General features: G+C 47.1%; 1 protein-coding gene across 1 annotated transcript; it reads right to left on the reverse strand.

Annotated features, from left to right (window-relative positions):
- Nucleotides 1-12,620: 12,620 nt before the first annotated feature.
- Nucleotides 12,621-18,145, reverse strand: SLC25A6 (solute carrier family 25 member 6). Its single transcript, XM_084652516.1, has 4 exons — nucleotides 17,963-18,145; nucleotides 14,861-15,347; nucleotides 13,790-13,930; nucleotides 12,621-13,287 (listed from the first exon to the last, which is right to left on the reverse strand). Exons 1-4 carry the CDS (start codon nucleotides 18,071-18,073, stop codon nucleotides 13,130-13,132), a joined length of 897 nt encoding a protein of 298 aa, XP_084508642.1. The 5' UTR covers nucleotides 18,074-18,145; the 3' UTR covers nucleotides 12,621-13,129.
- Between the last annotated feature and the right edge of the window lie 597 nt (nucleotides 18,146-18,742).

Here is an 18,742-nt window from a genome sequence, read left to right on the forward strand (position 1 = left end):
CTATTAAATCCCCCCTCACTCTTCTCTTCTGCAGATTAAATAATCCCAGTTCCCTCAGCCTCTCCTCATAAGTCATACCCCAGCCCCCTAATCATTTTAGTTGCCCTCTGCTGGACTCTCTCCAATTTGTCCACATCCCTTCCGTAGTGGGGGGACCAAAACTGGACACAATACTCCAGGTGTGGCCTCACCAGTGCCGAATAGAGGGGAATAATCACTTCCCTCGATCTGCTGGCAATGCTTCTACTAATACAGCCCAATATGCCATTGGCCTTCTTGGCAACAAGGGCACACTGCTGACTCATATCCAGCTTCTCCTCCACTGTAATCCCCAGGTCCTTTTCTGCAGAACTGATGCTTAGCCAGGCGGTCCCCAGCCTGTAGCAGTGCATGGGATTCTTCCTTCCTACGTGCAGGAAGGAAGAATCCCTGCACTTGTCCTTGTTGAACCTCATCAGATTTCTTTTGGCCCAATCCTCCAATTTGGCTAGGTCACTGTGGACCCTATCCCTACCCTCCAGCATTATCTACCTTTCCTCACAGCTTAGTGCCATCCGCAAACTTGCTGAGGGTGCAATCCATCCCATCATCCAGATCATTATTAAAGATGTTGAACAAAACCGGCCCCAGGACCGACCCCTGTCCTTGGTCTTTCTCTTGCTTCTAACTTATTTGTAAAATATTTTCTTGTTACACTTTATGTCCCTAGTTAGGCCAAGGAACAAAATGAGATTAAACTTTCTAATTTTGTCTCTATATGCTTGTGTTGGTTTTTTTAAATTGTAACCTTTCCGACAGGTGGAGCTGGCAGCAGCCAGGGCCAGGTTCAATATCTAGGGGTTCCTTTTCAACAATACAACACAGAACCGGCTCAAGTCTCCACTCAATAACATGGGAAAATTACACATCACCCCAGGGCGCCTGAAAGGCAATACTTCCCCACTCGCAAGCATGGAGTCTGAGCACAGAAAAGAAACTTTTAATGAAAGGAGAGAAGTCACTCAACATTAATTAGGGAAAATGCCACAAGCAGGATTCATAAACCTAAAACTGTGAGCAGGACACCCACCCCAGAGTGGGAGGGGCAGTGCCTTCTGCCTCATGTTCTACAATCATAGAATCATAGAATCATAGAATATCAGGGTTGGAAGGGACCCCAGAAGGTCATCTAGTCCAACCCCCTGCTCGAAGCAGGACCAATTCCCAGTTAAATCATCCCAGTCAGGGCTTTAAAAGTAAGTTCCAAAAGTTCCTTTACTGTGCCCACCTCTGCTCCCTCACCATATCCCACTCACAGTAGTTGTCCTTGGTCAGTGAGGACCCAGGGTTCAGAAATATATTTGTGTGAGTCCACCTCCCACCCGGTGAAAAAGACACCTGGCTTGCTCCGCCATCTGAGCACTTGCTCTGGCTGGCCACCCTGCCAACTGCTGCTTCTCGTTGTCTGCAGCCAGCCAACTGCTTACCACTTTTTCCGGCTGACTGCTTGCCACTTTCACTGGCTGCTCCCACCGGCCACCCATCAGTCACCTTCCACTGCCACTTGTCTCTCGACTGTAACCTCTGTAGGTCAGTCTCTTAGTGATTTTTTTAAGCTCTCAGTAGGATGGGCAGAAACACTGCTCTACCACAAGTGATTTCAGCTCTCATTGAGTACTTAACATAACAAAAGGCTCCTAATGATGCCTATTTAGCTTCATCTTTAAACACCGGGGAGGAACAGGGTAAACCAGACCAGGGACCTTTAAGAAAAGTCCACACCTACCATCTGGGATACCTATCCCCATGCCTCTTTCTTTCACAAGGCTCTGGCCATCGAGCACCTGGCTTAACGAGGTCCTTTCAGCTGAGGGTGACCCCCTCATTGGGGACAGGTTAAGCACAGTTCTGCTCCCCTTTATTCATACAGCAAAGACAACAATATTGATAACATCATTTCATTCCCCTGCATTCAGTACTAAAGTGATTTGTAACCCAACACCAGCCAAAGTTGATCACTTTGAGCAACACCGCACTATCTGCTTGATATCTAAGCAGAGTAGGTGTGCTCATGCAAATACAATTTGCTCCTGAAGTCTCTCTCTCTCCCAGCTAGCTGTCAGGGGAGAGTTCATTCAGACCTTGCTTACATCATATTCATCCTTTGTAATTAGACCTAGTTTCCACTCTTTGTATCACTCTTTTTCCAGTTTCAGGTCATTGAATATCTCTTGGTTAAGCCTAATAACTAGGTCAACATACAGTATTTATAAATTATTAGAGTGGCTCTACTTCCATCAGCCTTTTCCTATAAGTTTCCTCCTGGCAGCCAGGAGACACTGTGGTGCCTGACACAGGAACTGAGAGCAGGGAGACTCTCCTGTGCTCTGTGACATCTAGGAGGAATCAGCCTGATTGGAATGCAGAGGGGACAGAGACAGGCTCCAGGAAGGGCTAGGCCAGGGCAGAGATAGCCTGTCCTGGAGCAGGTTTGAAATGGGGCAGGCTTTGGAGGGATGGGGATAAGGGCTGAGACCAGGACTGCATTCTAAGGGCAGGGGCAGATAGAGTGAAAAGGGAAAGTATTTGTAATCACTAGAGAACAATCCCCCCTTTTCTCCCCCCCCCCCCCCGCCCCCAGCCTCCCTGAGCCTGGACTAGAATCAAGGATTTTTGAGTCTGATCATTCTTCTGCTGTCTAGCAAATATTTATGAAACCCTCTGGCAAAGTGTCTTATCTTACTTTTGTGGCTGGTCCACATAGCAGTAGCTGGTGGTTATTTTCTATCAGTTACTCCATTGTATTTTAAGTGGTAGAAATCAGTGTTCTGGATCTAAAGGTTACAGTCTTTGCTGATAACCCATGTAAAGGGTCTATATGGTTCCACACAATTCAGTTTATTTTCAGTTTGTTTTTTTCTTTTTGTTTTTTGAAACCTAGGATATTCATACAAAACTGTTAAAATTAACATACATTACAAAGTGCACTCATACATAAGGAAATGCCTGAATAAAGGCTGCCTGTGAAACCTAAATTTGACCCCTTGTACATAAGTATTGTTATACTCTTTAATGACATGATCATATTCTATTTTCTTCCCACAAGACCACAGCTTCATTTGGTGTATAAGACAGATATTGCTCACTGAGCTGATATGGTATTCAACTTTTTTTTTAAACTCAGTACTAAACATATGCTTACATCTGTTTCACAAACATTAACAAATTTATCTTCACAACCTGCCAGTGAAGAAAGGAGGTATTATTCACCCCTTTACATAAGTGCAACTGAAGAGCAGAAAATAATAAGGCTAAAATGGTCACATGTCCACTAATTTTGGATGCCCAACTTGAGATGTTTAGGGCCTGATTTTTCAGGGTACATGTCCTATTGCTATCAAACTGAGTTGGCATATACATAACCATTGTAAAAAAATGATTCATAATGTTCAGTGAAACACATCTGTGAAAATTAAGAGGGAGGAAAGTATTCAGTATGCAAACAGTTGATATATTTAAGGGCTAGCTTTGTGAAAACTGGCTAGTTTTTATACTTTTTGAAATTTTCCATTATTCAGCATGTACAGCTGGTACCTACTACTGCCATTAGTCAGTCTTTTGGGCGTTCCAATTAAAAACTCTTTTTGGGTGTAAATTTCTGAACATCTCAATGTTGCCTATTTTCCTAGGGCTTTTTTTTTAAAAAAAAAAAAGTTTAAACTGTGATTGGATACGTTTGAATAGAAATTGGTTGTTGCAATAATACAGAAAACAAAAATTGTTAAATGTCTCATTTATTGAGTTCTGTGTTCCCACACTGTATAATCACACAAAGCTGCTGTTGCTAAAGATGATAAAGAACCATAGAAAGCATGAAAAGTGATACAAGCTGTAATTTACAGCAGAGATGAAGGGGATGCAAGTTCCATCAACACTTCCTTAAAAAAAATTGGGTCCCCTCGTCCAGTTTGCGTGTGTATATATAAACATTTCAATACCATACCAATCACAGTGGCTGCTCCAGTGCTAGCAGCAGATTTTGGTCTTTTCTTAGCCCTGGTCTACACTAGGATTTTAGGTTGAATTTAGCAGCGTTAAATCTATGTAAACCTGCACCGTCCACATGATGAAGCCCTTTATTTTGACTTAAAGGGCTCTTAAAATCGATTTCCTTACTCCACCCCTGACAAGTGGATTAGCACTTAAATAGGCCTTGCCGGGTCGAATTTGGGGTATTGTGGACACAATTCGACGGTATTGGACTCCGAGAGCTATCCCAGAGTGCTCCATTGTGACCGCTCTGGACAGCACTCTCAACTCAGATGCACTGGCCAGGTAGACAGGAAAAGAACAGCGAACTTTTTAATCTCATTTCCTGTTTGGCCAGCGTGGCAAGCTGCAGGTGACCATGCAGAGCTCATCAGCAGAGGTGACCATGATGGAGTCCCAGAATCGCAAAAGAGCTCCAGCATGGACTGAATGGGAGGTACGGGATCTGATCGCTGTATGGGGACAGGAACTCCGTTCCAGTTTTCGAAATGCCAAAACCTTTGTCAAAATCTCCCAGGGCATGAAGGACAGAGGTCATAACAGGGACCCGAAGCAGTGCCGCGTGAAACTGACGGAGCTGAGGCAAGCCTACCAGAAAACCAGAGAGGCGAACGGCCGCTCCGGGTCAGAGCCCCAAACATGCCGCTTCTGTGATGAGCTGCAGGCCATTTTAGGGGGTTCAGCCACCACTACCCCAGCCGTGTTGTTTGACTCCTTCAATGGAGATGGAGGCAACACGGAAGCAGGTTTTGGGGACGAAGAAGATGATGATCATGATGAGGTTGTAGATAGCTTACAGCAAGCAAGCGGAGAAACCGGTTTTCCCGACAGCCAGGAACTGTTTCTCACCCTGGACCTGGAGCCAGTACCCCCCGAACCCACCCAAGGTTGCCTCCTGGACCCAGCAGGCGGAGAAGGGACCTCCGGTGAGTGTACCTTTTAAAATACTATACATGGTTTAAAAGCAAGCATGTGAAAGGATTACTTTGCCCTGGCATTCGCGGCTCTCCTGGATGTACTCCCAAAGCCTTTGCAAAAGGTTTCTGGGAGGGCAGCCTTATTTCGTCCTTCATGGTAGGACACTTTACCACTCCAGGCCAGTAACACGTACTCGGGAATCATTGTACAACAAAGCATTGCAGTGTATGTTTGCTGGCGTTCAAACAACATCCGTTCTTTATCTCTCTGTGTTATCCTCAGGAGAGTGAGATATTATTCATGGTCACCTGGTTGAAATAGGGTGCTTTTCTTCAGGGAACACTCAGAGTTCCTGCTGGGCTGTTTGCCTGTGGCTGAACAGAAATGTTCCCCGCTGTTAGCCACGGGGAGGGGGGAGGGTTGAGGGGGTAGCCACGCGGTAGGGGGAGGCAAAATGTGACCTTGTAATGAAAGCACATGTGCTATGTATGTAATGTTAACAGCAAGGTTTAACCTGAAAGAGTGTAGCCACTGTTTTATAAAATGTGCCTTTTTAAATACCGCTGTCCCTTTTTTTTTCTCCACCAGCTGCATGTGTTTCAATGATCACAGGATCTTCTCCTTCCCAGAGGCTAGTGAAGACTAGAAAGAAAAAAAAATGCACTCATGATGAAATGTTCTCTGAGCTCATGCTGTCCTCCCACACTGACAGAGGACAGATGAATGCGTGGAGGCAAATAATGTAGGAAAGCACAAAATGACCGGGAGGAGAGGTGGCGGGCTGAAGAGAGTAAGTGGCGGGCTGAAGAGAGTAAGTGGCGGGCTGAAGACAGGGCTGAAGCTCAAATGTGGCAGCAGCATGATGAGAGGAGGCAGGATTCAATGCTGAGGCTGCTGAAGGACCAAACCAGTATGCTCCAGTGTATGGTTGAGCTGCAGCAAAGTTGGAGCACAGACTGCCACTACAGCCCCTGTGTAACCAACCGCCCTCCTCCCCAAGTTCCATAGCCTCCACACCCAGACGCCCAAGAACGTGGTGGGGGGGCCACCGGCCAACCAGCCACTCCGCCACAGAAGATTGCCCAAAAAAAAGAAGGCTGGCAATAAATTTTAAAGTTGTAAACTTTTAAAGTGCTGTGTGGCATTTTCCTTCCCTCCTCCACCACCTCTCCTGAGCTACCTTGGTAGTCATCCCCCTATTTGTGTGATGAATGAATAAAGAATGCATGAATGTGAAGCAACAATGACTTTATTGCCTCTGCAAGCAATGATTAAAGGGAGGAGGGGAGGATGGATAGCTTGCAGGGAAGTAGAGTGAACCAAGGGGCGGGGGTTTCATCAAGGAGAAACAAAGAGAACTTTCACACCGTAGCCAGTCATGAAACTGGTTTTCAAAGCTTCTCTGATGCATACCGCGCCCCCCTGTGCTCTTCTAACTGCCCTGGTGTCTGTGCACGTAACCAGCAGCCAGGCGATTTGCCTCAACCTCCCACCCTGCCATAAACGTCTCCCCCTTACTCTTACAGATATTGTGGAGCACACAGCAAGCAGTAATAACAGTGGGAATATTGGTTTCGCTGAGGTCTAAGCGAGTCAGTAAACTGCGCCAGCGCGCCTTTAAACGTCCAAATGCACATTCTACCACCATTCTGCACTTGCTCAGCCTATAGTTGAACAGCTCCTGACTACTGTCGAGGCTGCCTGTGTACGGCTTCATGAGCCATGGCATTAAGGGGTAGGCTGGGTCCCCAAGGATACATATAGGCATTTCAACGTCCCCAACAGTTATTTTCTGGTCTGGGAATAAAGTCCCTTCCTGCAGCTTTTGAAACAGACCAGAGTTCCTGAAGATGCGAGCGTCATGTACCTTTCCTGGCCATCCCACGTTGATGTTGGTGAAACGTCCCTTGTGATCCACCAGAGCTTGCAGCACTATTGAAAAGTACCCCTTGTGGTTTATGTACTCGCCGGCTTGGTGCTCCGGTGCCAAGATAGGGATATGGGTTCCGTCTATGGCCCCACCACAGTTAGGGATTCCCATTGCAGCAAAGCCATCCACTATGACCTGCACATTTCCCAGGGTCACTACCCTTGATATCAGCAGATCTTTGATTGCGTGGGCTACTTGCATCACAGCAGCTCCAACAGTAGATTTGCCCACTCCAAATTGATTCCTAACTGACCGGTAGCTGTCTGGCATTGCAAACTTCCACAGGGCTATCGCCACTCGCTTCTCTACTGTGAGGGCTGCTCTCATCTTGGTATTCATGTGCTTCAGGGCAGGGGAAAGCAAGTCACAAAGTTCCATGAAAGTGCCCCTATTGCATGCGAAAGTTTCGCAGCCACTGGGAATCGTCCCAAACATGCAACACTATGCGGTCCCACCAGTCTGTGCTTGTTTCCCGAGCCCAGAATTGGCGTTCCACAGCATGAACCTGCCCCATTAGCACCATGATGCATGCATTGGCAGGGCCCATGCTTTCAGAGAAATCTGTGTCCATGTCCTGATCACTCACGTGACTGCGCTGACGTTGCCTCCTCGCCCGGTATCGCTTTGCCAGGTTCTGGTGCTGCATATACTGCTGGATAACGCGTGGGGTGTTTAATGTGCTCCTAATTGCCAAAGTGAGCTGAGTGACCTCCATGCTTGCCTTGGTATGGCGTCCGCACAGAAAAAAGGCACGGAACGATTGTCTGCCGTTGCTCTGACGGAGGGAGGGGCGACTGATGACATGGCTTACAGGGTTGGCTTCAGGGAGCTAAAATCAACAAAGGGGGTGGCTTTACATCAAGGACTATTTCAGGCAGGACTTCATGGAGGGTTCCAATAAGAAATGGTGCACCTAAGTTATTGTTCTTATTGAAACAAGGAGGTTAGCTTGGCCTCTGATTGATACATGGTTAGATTTACCTCGCTGCACCTTCTCTGTGAGTGACTGCAGTGTGACCTAGAAAAATGAGTCCCCTAGACGGGGGCCGGGGGGGAAGCAAATGAGTACAAAACAAATCTGGTCTATTTCTTGTTTTGATCCACTCCATCTATCTTTTACATCTTTGGCTGGCAGCAGACAGTGCAGAAGGACTGCATGCCATCCACATCTCATGGCTGCCCGGCAGAAGATGATGCAATAGGACTGCTAGCAATCCGTATCGCCTGCCTGCTCACCATAGGATGGTTCAATAGGACTCACTGCAGGACTAAAGAGAATGACCTCGTCGAGTCACTCAAATTTAGTCCCTGCGCCCATGTCTGCCCAGGCGCTCCTGGCCAACATGGCCAGGAGCACCTCGGACATGACGAGGACAGCTACCAGTCATACTGTACCGTCTGCTGCCACAAGGCAATGGGTTGCTGCTACTGTGTAGCAATGCAGTACCACGTCTGCCAGCACCCAGGAGACATACGGTGACAGTTACCTGAGCGGGCTCCATGCTTGCCGTGGTATGGCGTCTGCACAGGTAACTCAGGAAAAAAGGCGCGAAATGATTGTGTGCCCTTGCTTTCACGGAGGGAGGGAGGGAACGGGGGCCTGACAATATGTACCCAGAACCACCCGCGACAATGTTTTAGGCCCATCAGGCATTGGGATCTGAACACAGAATTCCAATGGGCAGCGGAGACTGCGGGAACTGTGGGATAGCCACCCACAGTGCAACACTCCGGAAGTCGATGCTTGCCTCGGTACTGTGGAAGCACTCCGCTGAGTTAATGCACTTAATGCACTTAGAGCATTTTCTGTGGGGACACACACACTCGAATATATAAAACCGATTTCTAAAAAACCAACTTCTATAAATTCGACCTAATTTCGTAGTGTAGACATACCCTTACTGTGGAGTGCTGACAATTACTTAAGTGTACCTATTGTATTCTCTCCATCTTCATGTACCAATGGCTCCTAAAGGAGGAAACTAGGATGGATCCTGTTTATTTTTAACTGCTTTAATAAGTAGTCTTGACATCTGAAACAGCAGCTTGAGCTGAAAAACAAACACCACAGGAGCTGCCAGCCCTGCACAAACTACGTAGTATGAGAAATAACACCATTGAGTATGTTGAAGATAAGAACCAACATACCTGCTAGCAGTAATACCTACAAGAGTTAACCATGTGTGTTATTGGAAGATGCACCATGTATCTAAGGAATGTGATTACATTACATAAAAACCTTAAAATCAATGGCTAACTGCTACTGGAAGAAATCCAGCTTCAACTCTGACAAATGTGTGTGAACCTCAAGCCTCCAGAGGAAATATTAGCCAAATCATAGACCAAGTGGCCTGAGCACCTAGTGCCTAGGGTTATACTAAAGGTTATATCAGAGGTGGTCAAAATATAGCCCACGGGACAAATCTGGCCCATCTAATATTTCTATCCGGCCCACCAGGCCCTTTGGCTGCCCCCTCACGATCTCCAGGCCCTAAAAGTCCGTGGTGCAGCAGTGTGCTCAGGCAGGCTGCCTGACTGCTGTGGCCCCACGCCGCTCCTGGAAGTGGCCGGCTGCTACTGGCATATCTCTGCATGCCTCGGTGTACTACCCCCACCCCCATCCTCACAGCTCCCATTGGCTGAAACTGGCCAATGGGAGCTGTGGGGGCACTGCTTGCAGCCACCAGCAATGCACAGAGACCCGCTTCCCCCCCCACCCCGCCACGGGGACGCGCAGAGTCATGCTAAGGTGCCAGCAGCCACATGGGGCCATGGCCTGCAGGCCTGAGCCGCCAGTATAAGCACCTCCCAGCCAGAGCCTTCACCTCACACCCCCTCCCAAACCCCAACCCCAGGTCAGAACCCCCTCCTGCACCCAAACTCCCTCCCAGATCCTGCACCTGCTCCTACAACCCAATCTCCTGCCCAGAGCCCCCTCCTGCACCAAACTCCCTCCGAGAGCCCACACCCCAACACTGCACAAGCCCAGAGCTCCCCCCTGCACCCAAACTCCCTCCTAGACTCCGAACCCCCTCCATTAACATAGCAGAAATGTGCAGCCCATGATGACATATCAAAATTCGTGGAGTGGCCCCCCTGCAAATATTATTGCCCAACCCTGGGTTATACTAATGGTTCCCAACCTTTTCCCATTGGAGGAGTGCTCCTGTGTCCTAAAAGACCTCACACCATGCCCCAACATAGTTTTCCATTTGTGAAAGGGGGAGCTGGTTGAGGCTTTTGGAGGTGGGGGATGTTATTTTCTTTTTCCTGTTTCCCTCCTATGTTCTCTACTTCACAAAGCAGTTTTGGGGAAAAAACACATCAGGCCTCTGTACATTATAAAAATGTAAAAGGTCAACCCATTTTAGAGCTGATCGCAAAAAAAAAAAAGTATTTCTCAGTAAGAGGAACAAAAAGAGGTTTCCATGTTTATCCTTATTATATCAATGCTGCCAGTTTTGAAAAGGAGTATTTGCCTTCCACAACTGCCAACATGGGATTGACAGCCCTGTAGGTTCTTTATTATTGGGGACAATAGTGTGTAAGGAGTAAAGACCACGCAGGCTCTATTTTGTTGGATCGTATTAAAGAAGTTCTGTATTAAAAATCACAAATGAGTTTGATTCCCCATAGTTTAAATTCCAGGATATTACTAATTAAGGGGTCTCTTGGTTTTACTGTTTCTCTCCCTCTCTGTGTGAAACTTGCAAGCTGCTAATTGTGTTAGTACATCCTAAGACAGAGTCTGGTCTCAAAGCAATACCTTGTAACAACTACTCACACAGAGACTCCCCGCCCTTTTGTTGTATTTATCTCGCTTTGTTAACAATTGTGATTAAAATAGAGAGAGAGGATGTATGCGGATGGACGCTTGGCATGGATAATAAATGAATGATCAGGGAGGTGCCAGCCTAAGAATCCAGTGTCCATGGGCCAAAGAAGGCATCACGTGGAAACAACCAGAGGACCCCCAGAGGGCAGACTGGAATCCACCCAACAGCCTCAAGAATGGGAGAACCAAAGAACAACATGGAGCCGTCAGGAAAGTGCCATCTGCTGATAGATTCAGCAACAGCATGATGAAGCAATTCTCGTAGACTGGCATAGGAAGAAATTCCTATAAAAATGGACTCTAGAAAGTGAGAACTTTGGGGTCTGATTCTGCAAACCAACTTCCAGGAGCATCAAGACCCTGCTCACTCCTCATGTCCAGGCCACCTGGCCAGTGGCTTGGCATGAGCAACTCTAAGGCTGGTAACTACGCTAACAACCTTGCAGAACCGGTGTGTGTGTATGAATGAATGTGTGAATACATATGAAATTGAATGGAATGTTATAGCTATAACTAAGTGCTTACTATGATTCTTTCTGTATTGACAATAAATGTGGCATTTTGCCTTTTCCCCTAATAAGATCCTGCTGGTTTTTATTTTATTGGTATAACAATTTTGCTTGTCACACATCTAAGTTACGTCATCAATAATAATGCACAACACAAATTGCCTTTGGTATATTTGGACAAGTATAATTGACTACTAAACCATTCTGTTGATACCAGCTTCCCCCCCCCCCCCCCAAAAAAACCAAAACCTATATATACACTGTACTAAGAAAAACAAAAACTTGTGGTGTGAATGACAAGACTACAGAGATCTGTGGGCAGATTCTTTGCTGCACCTAGCCCAGGGCTCAGCAGAGAAGCACAGCCTGGATGGCAAGGGGAACGAAGGATCTAAATTACTTCTGTGCTGTAGAGTGTTTTACAGGGGCTGAACCATTACAGCAATAGAGGGCAATTAAAGTACAGATGGCTTATGCTGGCCATACACAGCTTGTCCACCAAGGACATTAAGTCTGTCTGTTACAGCTCCTTTATAGCCTCTCCACTTCAAGTATTCTAAACTACATAGCCCTTTAGATTACTACGGAAATCAAGCCTCTCTCTCCCCTAAAATTTGTTATCCCAAAACAAAATTTAAGCTCAATTTAAGTTTCACCTTCCTCTGAAGCATTCATTGACCAAAACTAATCCAAGAGCAATACTAGATACTATGAACATACATATGTATTTTCAAGCAGTCATTGCTTACAGGGAGCAGTAATGCCTTTTCAGTGAAATGTGGACAGGTCACCCAGCTTAAAACATATTTAGGTCTTGGTGAAAAGCTTGGTTATTTAAAAAACAAACACACGCAAAAAACTAATACTCCCTTGCCTTTTATTTTTTAGGCCTTGGTTCTTAGCTGCCTTGCACTTTTTGCCATAATTTACAACATGCAAAGTATATGTGAAAGAGCCAGAATTACAGTATAGTTTGAGATCACTCCGGATCAGTGATTTACAAGTAGAATGGAATTTAAATCCCTGTTTGGAACCTTTAAGCTGCTACCACAGAAATGACTTTACACTAGGGACCAGGTAGCTGAGAACCAAGCAAAGACAAACCCATCCAAAAAAACTCCTCCCGTTGCACAGTATACTCTTTATATCAAGCACGGAGAATTGAATGAGTGATGGACGTTTGCCAGCTCATGACACCATTGTGTACAACACCTTTACATCTTCCATGGAAATGTTCCATCCAAGCATTTACCAGACCTAAATCTGTTTATAGCGATAATATGAATGCACCATGTTGTAATGTGGTGGTTCAAGCAGTGAAGGTATAAGGTGAAACTGGAATGTTCTTATGAAAAGATGGTTGCAAAAGTTCCCCAGGAGAGCCAACACTTCGATATAATTAGTTTCAACAGAGTAAATATGTTTATTGTTTTACAGCAGAATGCCCCAATTTAAAAGAACATACTTGCTAAAGGGTCAGCTGTGCAAAATGGTACAGAGTGCTTAAGTACAAGTGGAATAGACATGATTTGTTAAACAAATATGCAAACAATTTTATGGTCCTATAAGACAGGAAACTAGAGAATGATCAGAGGGCAAATATAGAAAAAAAACCAAAACAACTTTCTTTGCCCAAACTGCTTCTGTGGGCCCAGAACTACTGCCACTGATATCCAAACACTGATACAGAAAATTCAGTATGATGAACTGTCAGTTTCAGTGTCTGCGAAAAAAGGCAATCTTGAAATGGATCAGTTCCCTTGATAAGTTTCTAGCCCCATCTACCAACGTGATCTGGCCCCGATAAATAAGACAACACAGGAATTTCTTGAAGGTCAATGGTCCATAATGGTAAAGTTATTCTACATGATCTGCTCAACTTGGTTTCCAATTCTAGTTAGGCTGTTTTTAAATTACTTTCTTTAATTCATCATACAGCACAAGCACAAAAGCACCACCCATGCCTCGGAGAACATTGGACCATGCACCCTTGAAAAAAGCTTTTCCTCCTTCATCCCTTGCAATCTTCTTCCAACAGTCAACTGTTCCGGAGTACATGATGTCAGCTGTGGAGAAATGAAAATTTTCCCCCCAATTTAGATAATTTGCTTCAGTATTTTCCTAACTGCAACTTAATGTCATAATGGAAAAACTTCAATTTTATTAAAACCTAATTGAGACAGTAAATGATCATGAAGCTGTAACTGTCCATGTGGCGTTACCTATTTGCCAATTACCCATGCCACATAAAGATCAAGCACTACCCTACATAAAAACAGCACCCTCAATACAAGTACCAAACTCATTTGTAAATATTACAAAATACTAGTTCCCTAAAAGCTAGTCTCGTGATTTGAAATGCTTATGACAATCATTGCTTAAGACAATTGGTTTCACACTATATAAAATGTGTTGATGGATTTGTTCTAAGAAAATTAAAAGCTGCTCAAAAAATAAACTGAACTGGAGTTACCAGCTTTTGCACCAAGTCAAAAGCACTGACAAGTATCGGTACCACTGCTAAAGTGCGGAACAAAAGTTTTAGACTAATAAATATCAAGACTGTACCTCCTTTACGTCCTGACTGCATCATCATTCGACGCCGCACTGTATCAAAAGGATAGGAGACAACACCAGCCACAGAAGTCACTGTTTGTGCAATCATCCAGCTTATCACAATGTGAGTGTTTCTGGGATCTGGGAGCATGCCTGCAATAAAGACACCATAAAATAACTTTTAGTTTTATATCCAATCCCTCCTCAGACTCACACATTTTAGAAAAGCAGCCATCATTCAAAGTTTTACAAAAGAAAGCAACTCAGTCTCCTGCAAGGATGGCAATGCATGAAATGTTACACCATGACCACACTTACATCTCTCTTCCAAAGATAATTAATATACTGTTTCAGAAATTTAGATTAACGATAAAGTGCTTTTGTTTTTATAACTTTGATTAGAAAAAGTATTTTTAACAATGAATCGCCCAAGGATTTGAAATATGTCGTTTTTAGAGTATCTTGGAAACTTTTGCAGACTGAGAAATAGAATGGGGAAGGAGGGGCAGTTAAATACACACAGCCTTTACAGTAAAATTTGCTGAAATAGCCCATAAAAACACTAACTTGTTTAAGTGAAATTATAACCTGTATTACTGTGATATGCCTCAGTAATCCATCAAATCAAGAACATTGAAGCTACTCTATCTCATTATTAGAACTTGTTTCTGCTAGAAGTGTGGTAAGCTGCTCTATCACCATATGTAGTCCACAAATACTTTGTCAATCCACAAACAGCATTCTACATTTTTAAAAGATGTAAATAGTATTTTCTCCAGCAGTGCACTAAACACTGACAGGATAGCAAGATTCTACACTTAGCTTTTTAATGCTGGAAAGTAGTTTGACTAACAATACAACAAGTAGTGGTGTCAGTAACTAGAAGTAGGGTGATAGTAATGGCTCCAATTAAAAAAAACCAAATGATCAGTCTTATATTCATCGCCAAAGCAATAGCATTAAATGAAATGAAATACAAAAAGCTACATTAAAGCTTTCATGTTGCAGTCAAGCACCCCAAAGTTATGAAATGCCAAAATTAAGGTTGCCTGTGCAACTTTCCAGATTCCCCCTATAAGTTACCTTTTGCTGTATCATAGATTCCAAAGTAGGCAGCTCTATAGATGATGATACCCTGCACAGACACATTGAACCCTTGATATAAGCCACGCAGACCATCAGATTTGGTAATTTTGACTAGACAGTCCCCCAGACCTCTGAATTCTCTGTCAGCACCAGCTTTTCCGACGTCAGCAGCCAAACGGGTTCTTGCAAAATCCAAGGGATAGACGAAGCAGAGAGAAGTGGCACCAGCTGCACCACCAGAGGCCAGATTACCAGCAAAATACCTCCAAAATTGAGTGTGCTTGTCCACTCCTCCTAAGAACACCTGCTTATACTTATCCTTGAAAGCAAAATTGAGAGCCTGAGTGGGGAAGTATCTGATGACATTTGCCAAATTTCCACGCCAAAAGGACAGCACTCCTTGCTCCTTTGGGATACGCACCACGCAATCAATGATTCCCTTGTACTGTTTGTCAGCAGCAATTTGTTTACTTGCATGTTGTACCTATAAAAAAATGTATTTAATACATTTATTATTTTGATCACATATCCAATAAACACTGCAGGTGGAAATCAATATTAGTAGTTCAGACTGTTTATCTATACTCATCCTAGAACAGAAGTAAGGGACATCACTAAGTCTGAAAGACTGGTCCAAATGATCATTTATCAAAATGTATACAACCCTTCACCCATCACTTTACTGTACATTTTCAAAAGTGGTTGTAAATATCTATAAATCAGAAATTACTTCATAACTGGAGACTATGGATAGAGTTTTCTATTCATTAGTACAATTTAATAGAAACTTTCTGCTTGTACATAATACTGGAAGTTCCTCCCCGTCAAAACAACTCAGTAATTCAAGAGGATGGGACATTTACATTCATAAAGAAAATTTAAAAGGTGAACGCCATAAGAAAAATAAAAAAGGAGTACTTGTGGCACCTTACAGACTAACCAATTTATTTGAGCATAAGCTTTCATGAGCTACAGCTCACTTCATCGGATGCATACTGTGGAAAGTTTTCAGAGTAACAGCCGTGTTAGTCTGTCTTTGCAAAAAGAAAAGGAGTACTTGTGGCACCTTACAGACTAACCAATTTATTTGAGCATGAGCTTTCGTGAGCTACAGCTCACTTCATCGGAAAGTGTAGAAGATCTTTTTATATACACACAAAGCATGAAAAAATACCTCCTGACACTCCACTCTCCTGCTGCTAATAGCTTATCTAAAGTGATCACCATCCTTACAATGTGTATGATAATCAAGGTGGGCCATTTCCAGCACAAATCCAGGGTTTAACAAGAACGTGGGGGGGTGGGGGGGGGAAGAGGGAGGATAAGAAAAAACAAGGGGAAATAGGTTACCTTGCATAATGACTTAGCCACTCCCAGTCTCTATTCAAGCCTAAGTTAATTGTATCCAATTTGCAAATGGATTCCAATTCAACAGTTTCTCCCTGGAGTCTGGATTTGAAGTTTTTTTGTTGTAATATCGCAACTTTCATGTCTGTAATCGCGTGACCAGAGAGGCTGAAGTGTTCTCCGACTGGTTTATGAATGTTATAATTCTTGAGATTGTCCAGTTTGGCCAATGTACATGGCAGAGGGGCATTGCTGGCACATGATGGCATATATCACATGGGTGGATGTGCAGGTGAACGAGCCTCTGATAGTGTGGCTGATGTTATTAGGCCCTGTGATGGTGTCCCCTGAATAGATATGTGGGCACAGTTGGCAACGGGCTTTGTTGCAAGGATAAGTTCCTGGGTTAGTGGTTCTGTTGTGTGGTGTGTGGTTGCTGGTGAGTATTTGCCTCAGGTTGGGGGGCTGTCTGTAGGCAAGGACTGGCCAGGACTGGGATTGTTAGTTTTTTTTTTAAAGTTACAACATTTAAAGCTAATACAAAGCTATTACCAGCAGGACAGTGGGGTGGGAATAGGTATTGTTTCATATTCTCTGTGTATATATAAAGCCTGCTGCAGTTTCCACGATATGCATCTGAGGAAGTGAGCTGTAGCTCACGAAAGCTCATGCTCTAATAAATTGGTTAGTCTCTAAGGTGCCACAAGTCCTCCTTTTCTTTTTGCGAATACAGACTAACACGGCTGCTACTCTGAAACACAACATTTAATGTAAGTGACTGACTCCAAATAAGGGGAGCCCCCTTCCTCCATTAGTCAGTCTCCCTGGTAGCTCTAGGGCCCCATCGCTAATTTCCCGGTGCCTCAGGCCAGCGTTGTTGACCCGTCCTACAGATGGGGGCGGAGGAACCGGGGCGAAGCGATCGGCCCCAGGCTGGGGCGCTGGATCCCAACGAAGCCAGACCGGTTCCTCCTGTCACCAAGAGGCCGCTCCCCGGCAAACGCCGCGAGCATCGGTCTGCCGGCAGGGGCGCGCCAAGGCCACCGGTCCCCCACGCGGCCACTGGGCTCGCTCCCCCCAGGCAGCGCGGGGGGATGGGGGGGGTCAGGGGGCTACGGGCGCGCGCCCACAGCGGCCCTGGGGAGGGCTGTCCCTGGCACTAACGTGACCCCTGCGGGCGCGGGGCCGGGGCGCGGCCAGGCCACGCGCCGCCAGGGCTCCGGCGACAGCCGGGGCAGGGGAGGAATCCGCCGCCGCGGAGAAGAAGAGGCGTCCCGCGAGGGCCGCGGCCCGCGCCACCCGCCGTCACGTGAGGGTCGCGCTACAGCAGGAGCGGGCGCCGCCCCAGCGGGCGGGCGGGCGCCGGCGGCGAGAGGGAGGAGGGCACAGCGAGCCGCCTCCCCACGTGACACGCGCGCCAGGCCCCGCCCCCCCCCTCGCGTCGCACAGCGGAAGGCCGGGGCTGCCGCTCCTCCGCGCGCCCTCCCTCCACGTGACCGCCCGCCCGCCCCCCCCTCGTAACCGGCTCCTAGCACTGGAGTGGCCGGGGGCGAACGCGCTCCAAGCCCGCTCTGGCTGCTACCGCGGCAACGGCGCGAGGCGGGCGCGCTTTGGGTCGACGGCGGGCCCAGAGCCTCGCGCCCCTTCGGCCACGCGCGCTGTGGGGAAGCGAGGCCACGCGCCGGCACCCCGCTCTCTCCCGCCTCGGCCCCGGCCAGACCCCCGCCCCTCCGGCTCCCGCGCGCCGCTGACCTGGAGCAACAGCTTGACCCGCTCGATGGGCGCCACCGCGGTTTTGCTGATGGCCGCGGCCACGCCGCCCGCCAGGAAGTCCTTGGCGAAGGAGAGGGCTTGGTCCGCCATGTTCGTGCTGAGCCGGCAGCCGCTGGGGGGAAAAAACGCCGCAGTGCCCACGCACCGACAGAAAAAAAAAGGGCAGGATGGTCTCCGCGCATGAGCTAAACGCCCGGGCCGGCCGGGCCCGCCCCCGCCGCGCCATTGGCCGCCCGGCCGCAGAGAGGCGGGGCCGCCCGGGAGTTCTGCCCCGGCCCCCGCCTCCGGTCGCGTCGCGCGCTTGCCCTGACGTGCCAGTTCCAACCTGCCGGCGCGAGCCCTGTCCCGCCGGGCGCGCGCGCTCCCCGGCCTGGGGCTGGCGCTGGGGACCGGCAGGTCTTGGCAGACGCCGGCCCCGCTCGCTCCCCCCCCCCCCACCCGCCCGCCCTAAGGCAGCACCGGCCTGGCCCCCGCGCCCTGCCCGCTCGGCAGTCGCCTCCGCGCCTGCGGCTCCTCCTCCTTCGGTGCCGGTACCGGCGCCGCATTTCACAAGCCGCTGGGCGCCCACTGCCCTAGTGTGACACACGGGGAAGGCGGCTTCCCCCGTCCGCCAGATGCGCAGTTTCCCCATCTCTCCGTGTGAAACGCTGCGGCCTCAACAGAAAGAAAAGGAGTACTTGTGGCGCCTTAGAGACTAAGCAGTTTATTTGAGCATGAGCTTTTGTGAGCTACAGCTCACTTCATCGGATGCATACTGTG

This window comes from Lepidochelys olivacea (genome assembly GCF_965140295.1).
Source record: "Lepidochelys olivacea isolate rLepOli2 genome assembly, chromosome: 1".
NCBI lineage: Eukaryota > Metazoa > Chordata > Testudines > Cheloniidae > Lepidochelys > Lepidochelys olivacea.

Bases quoted from the DNA above. Each gene is read 5' to 3' on its own strand.
- SLC25A6 (XM_084652516.1), bottom strand. From the start codon at position 18,073: ATGGCGGACCAAGCCCTCTCCTTCGCCAAGGACTTCCTGGCGGGCGGC. The intron at 13,931-14,860 runs GTAACTTATAGG...TCTTTATTGCAG, and splicing joins AATCTATGATACAGCAAAAG to GCATGCTCCCAGATCCCAGA. The intron at 13,288-13,789 runs GTACAGTCTTGA...ATTTCTCCACAG, and splicing joins GCAGTCAGGACGTAAAGGAG to CTGACATCATGTACTCCGGA.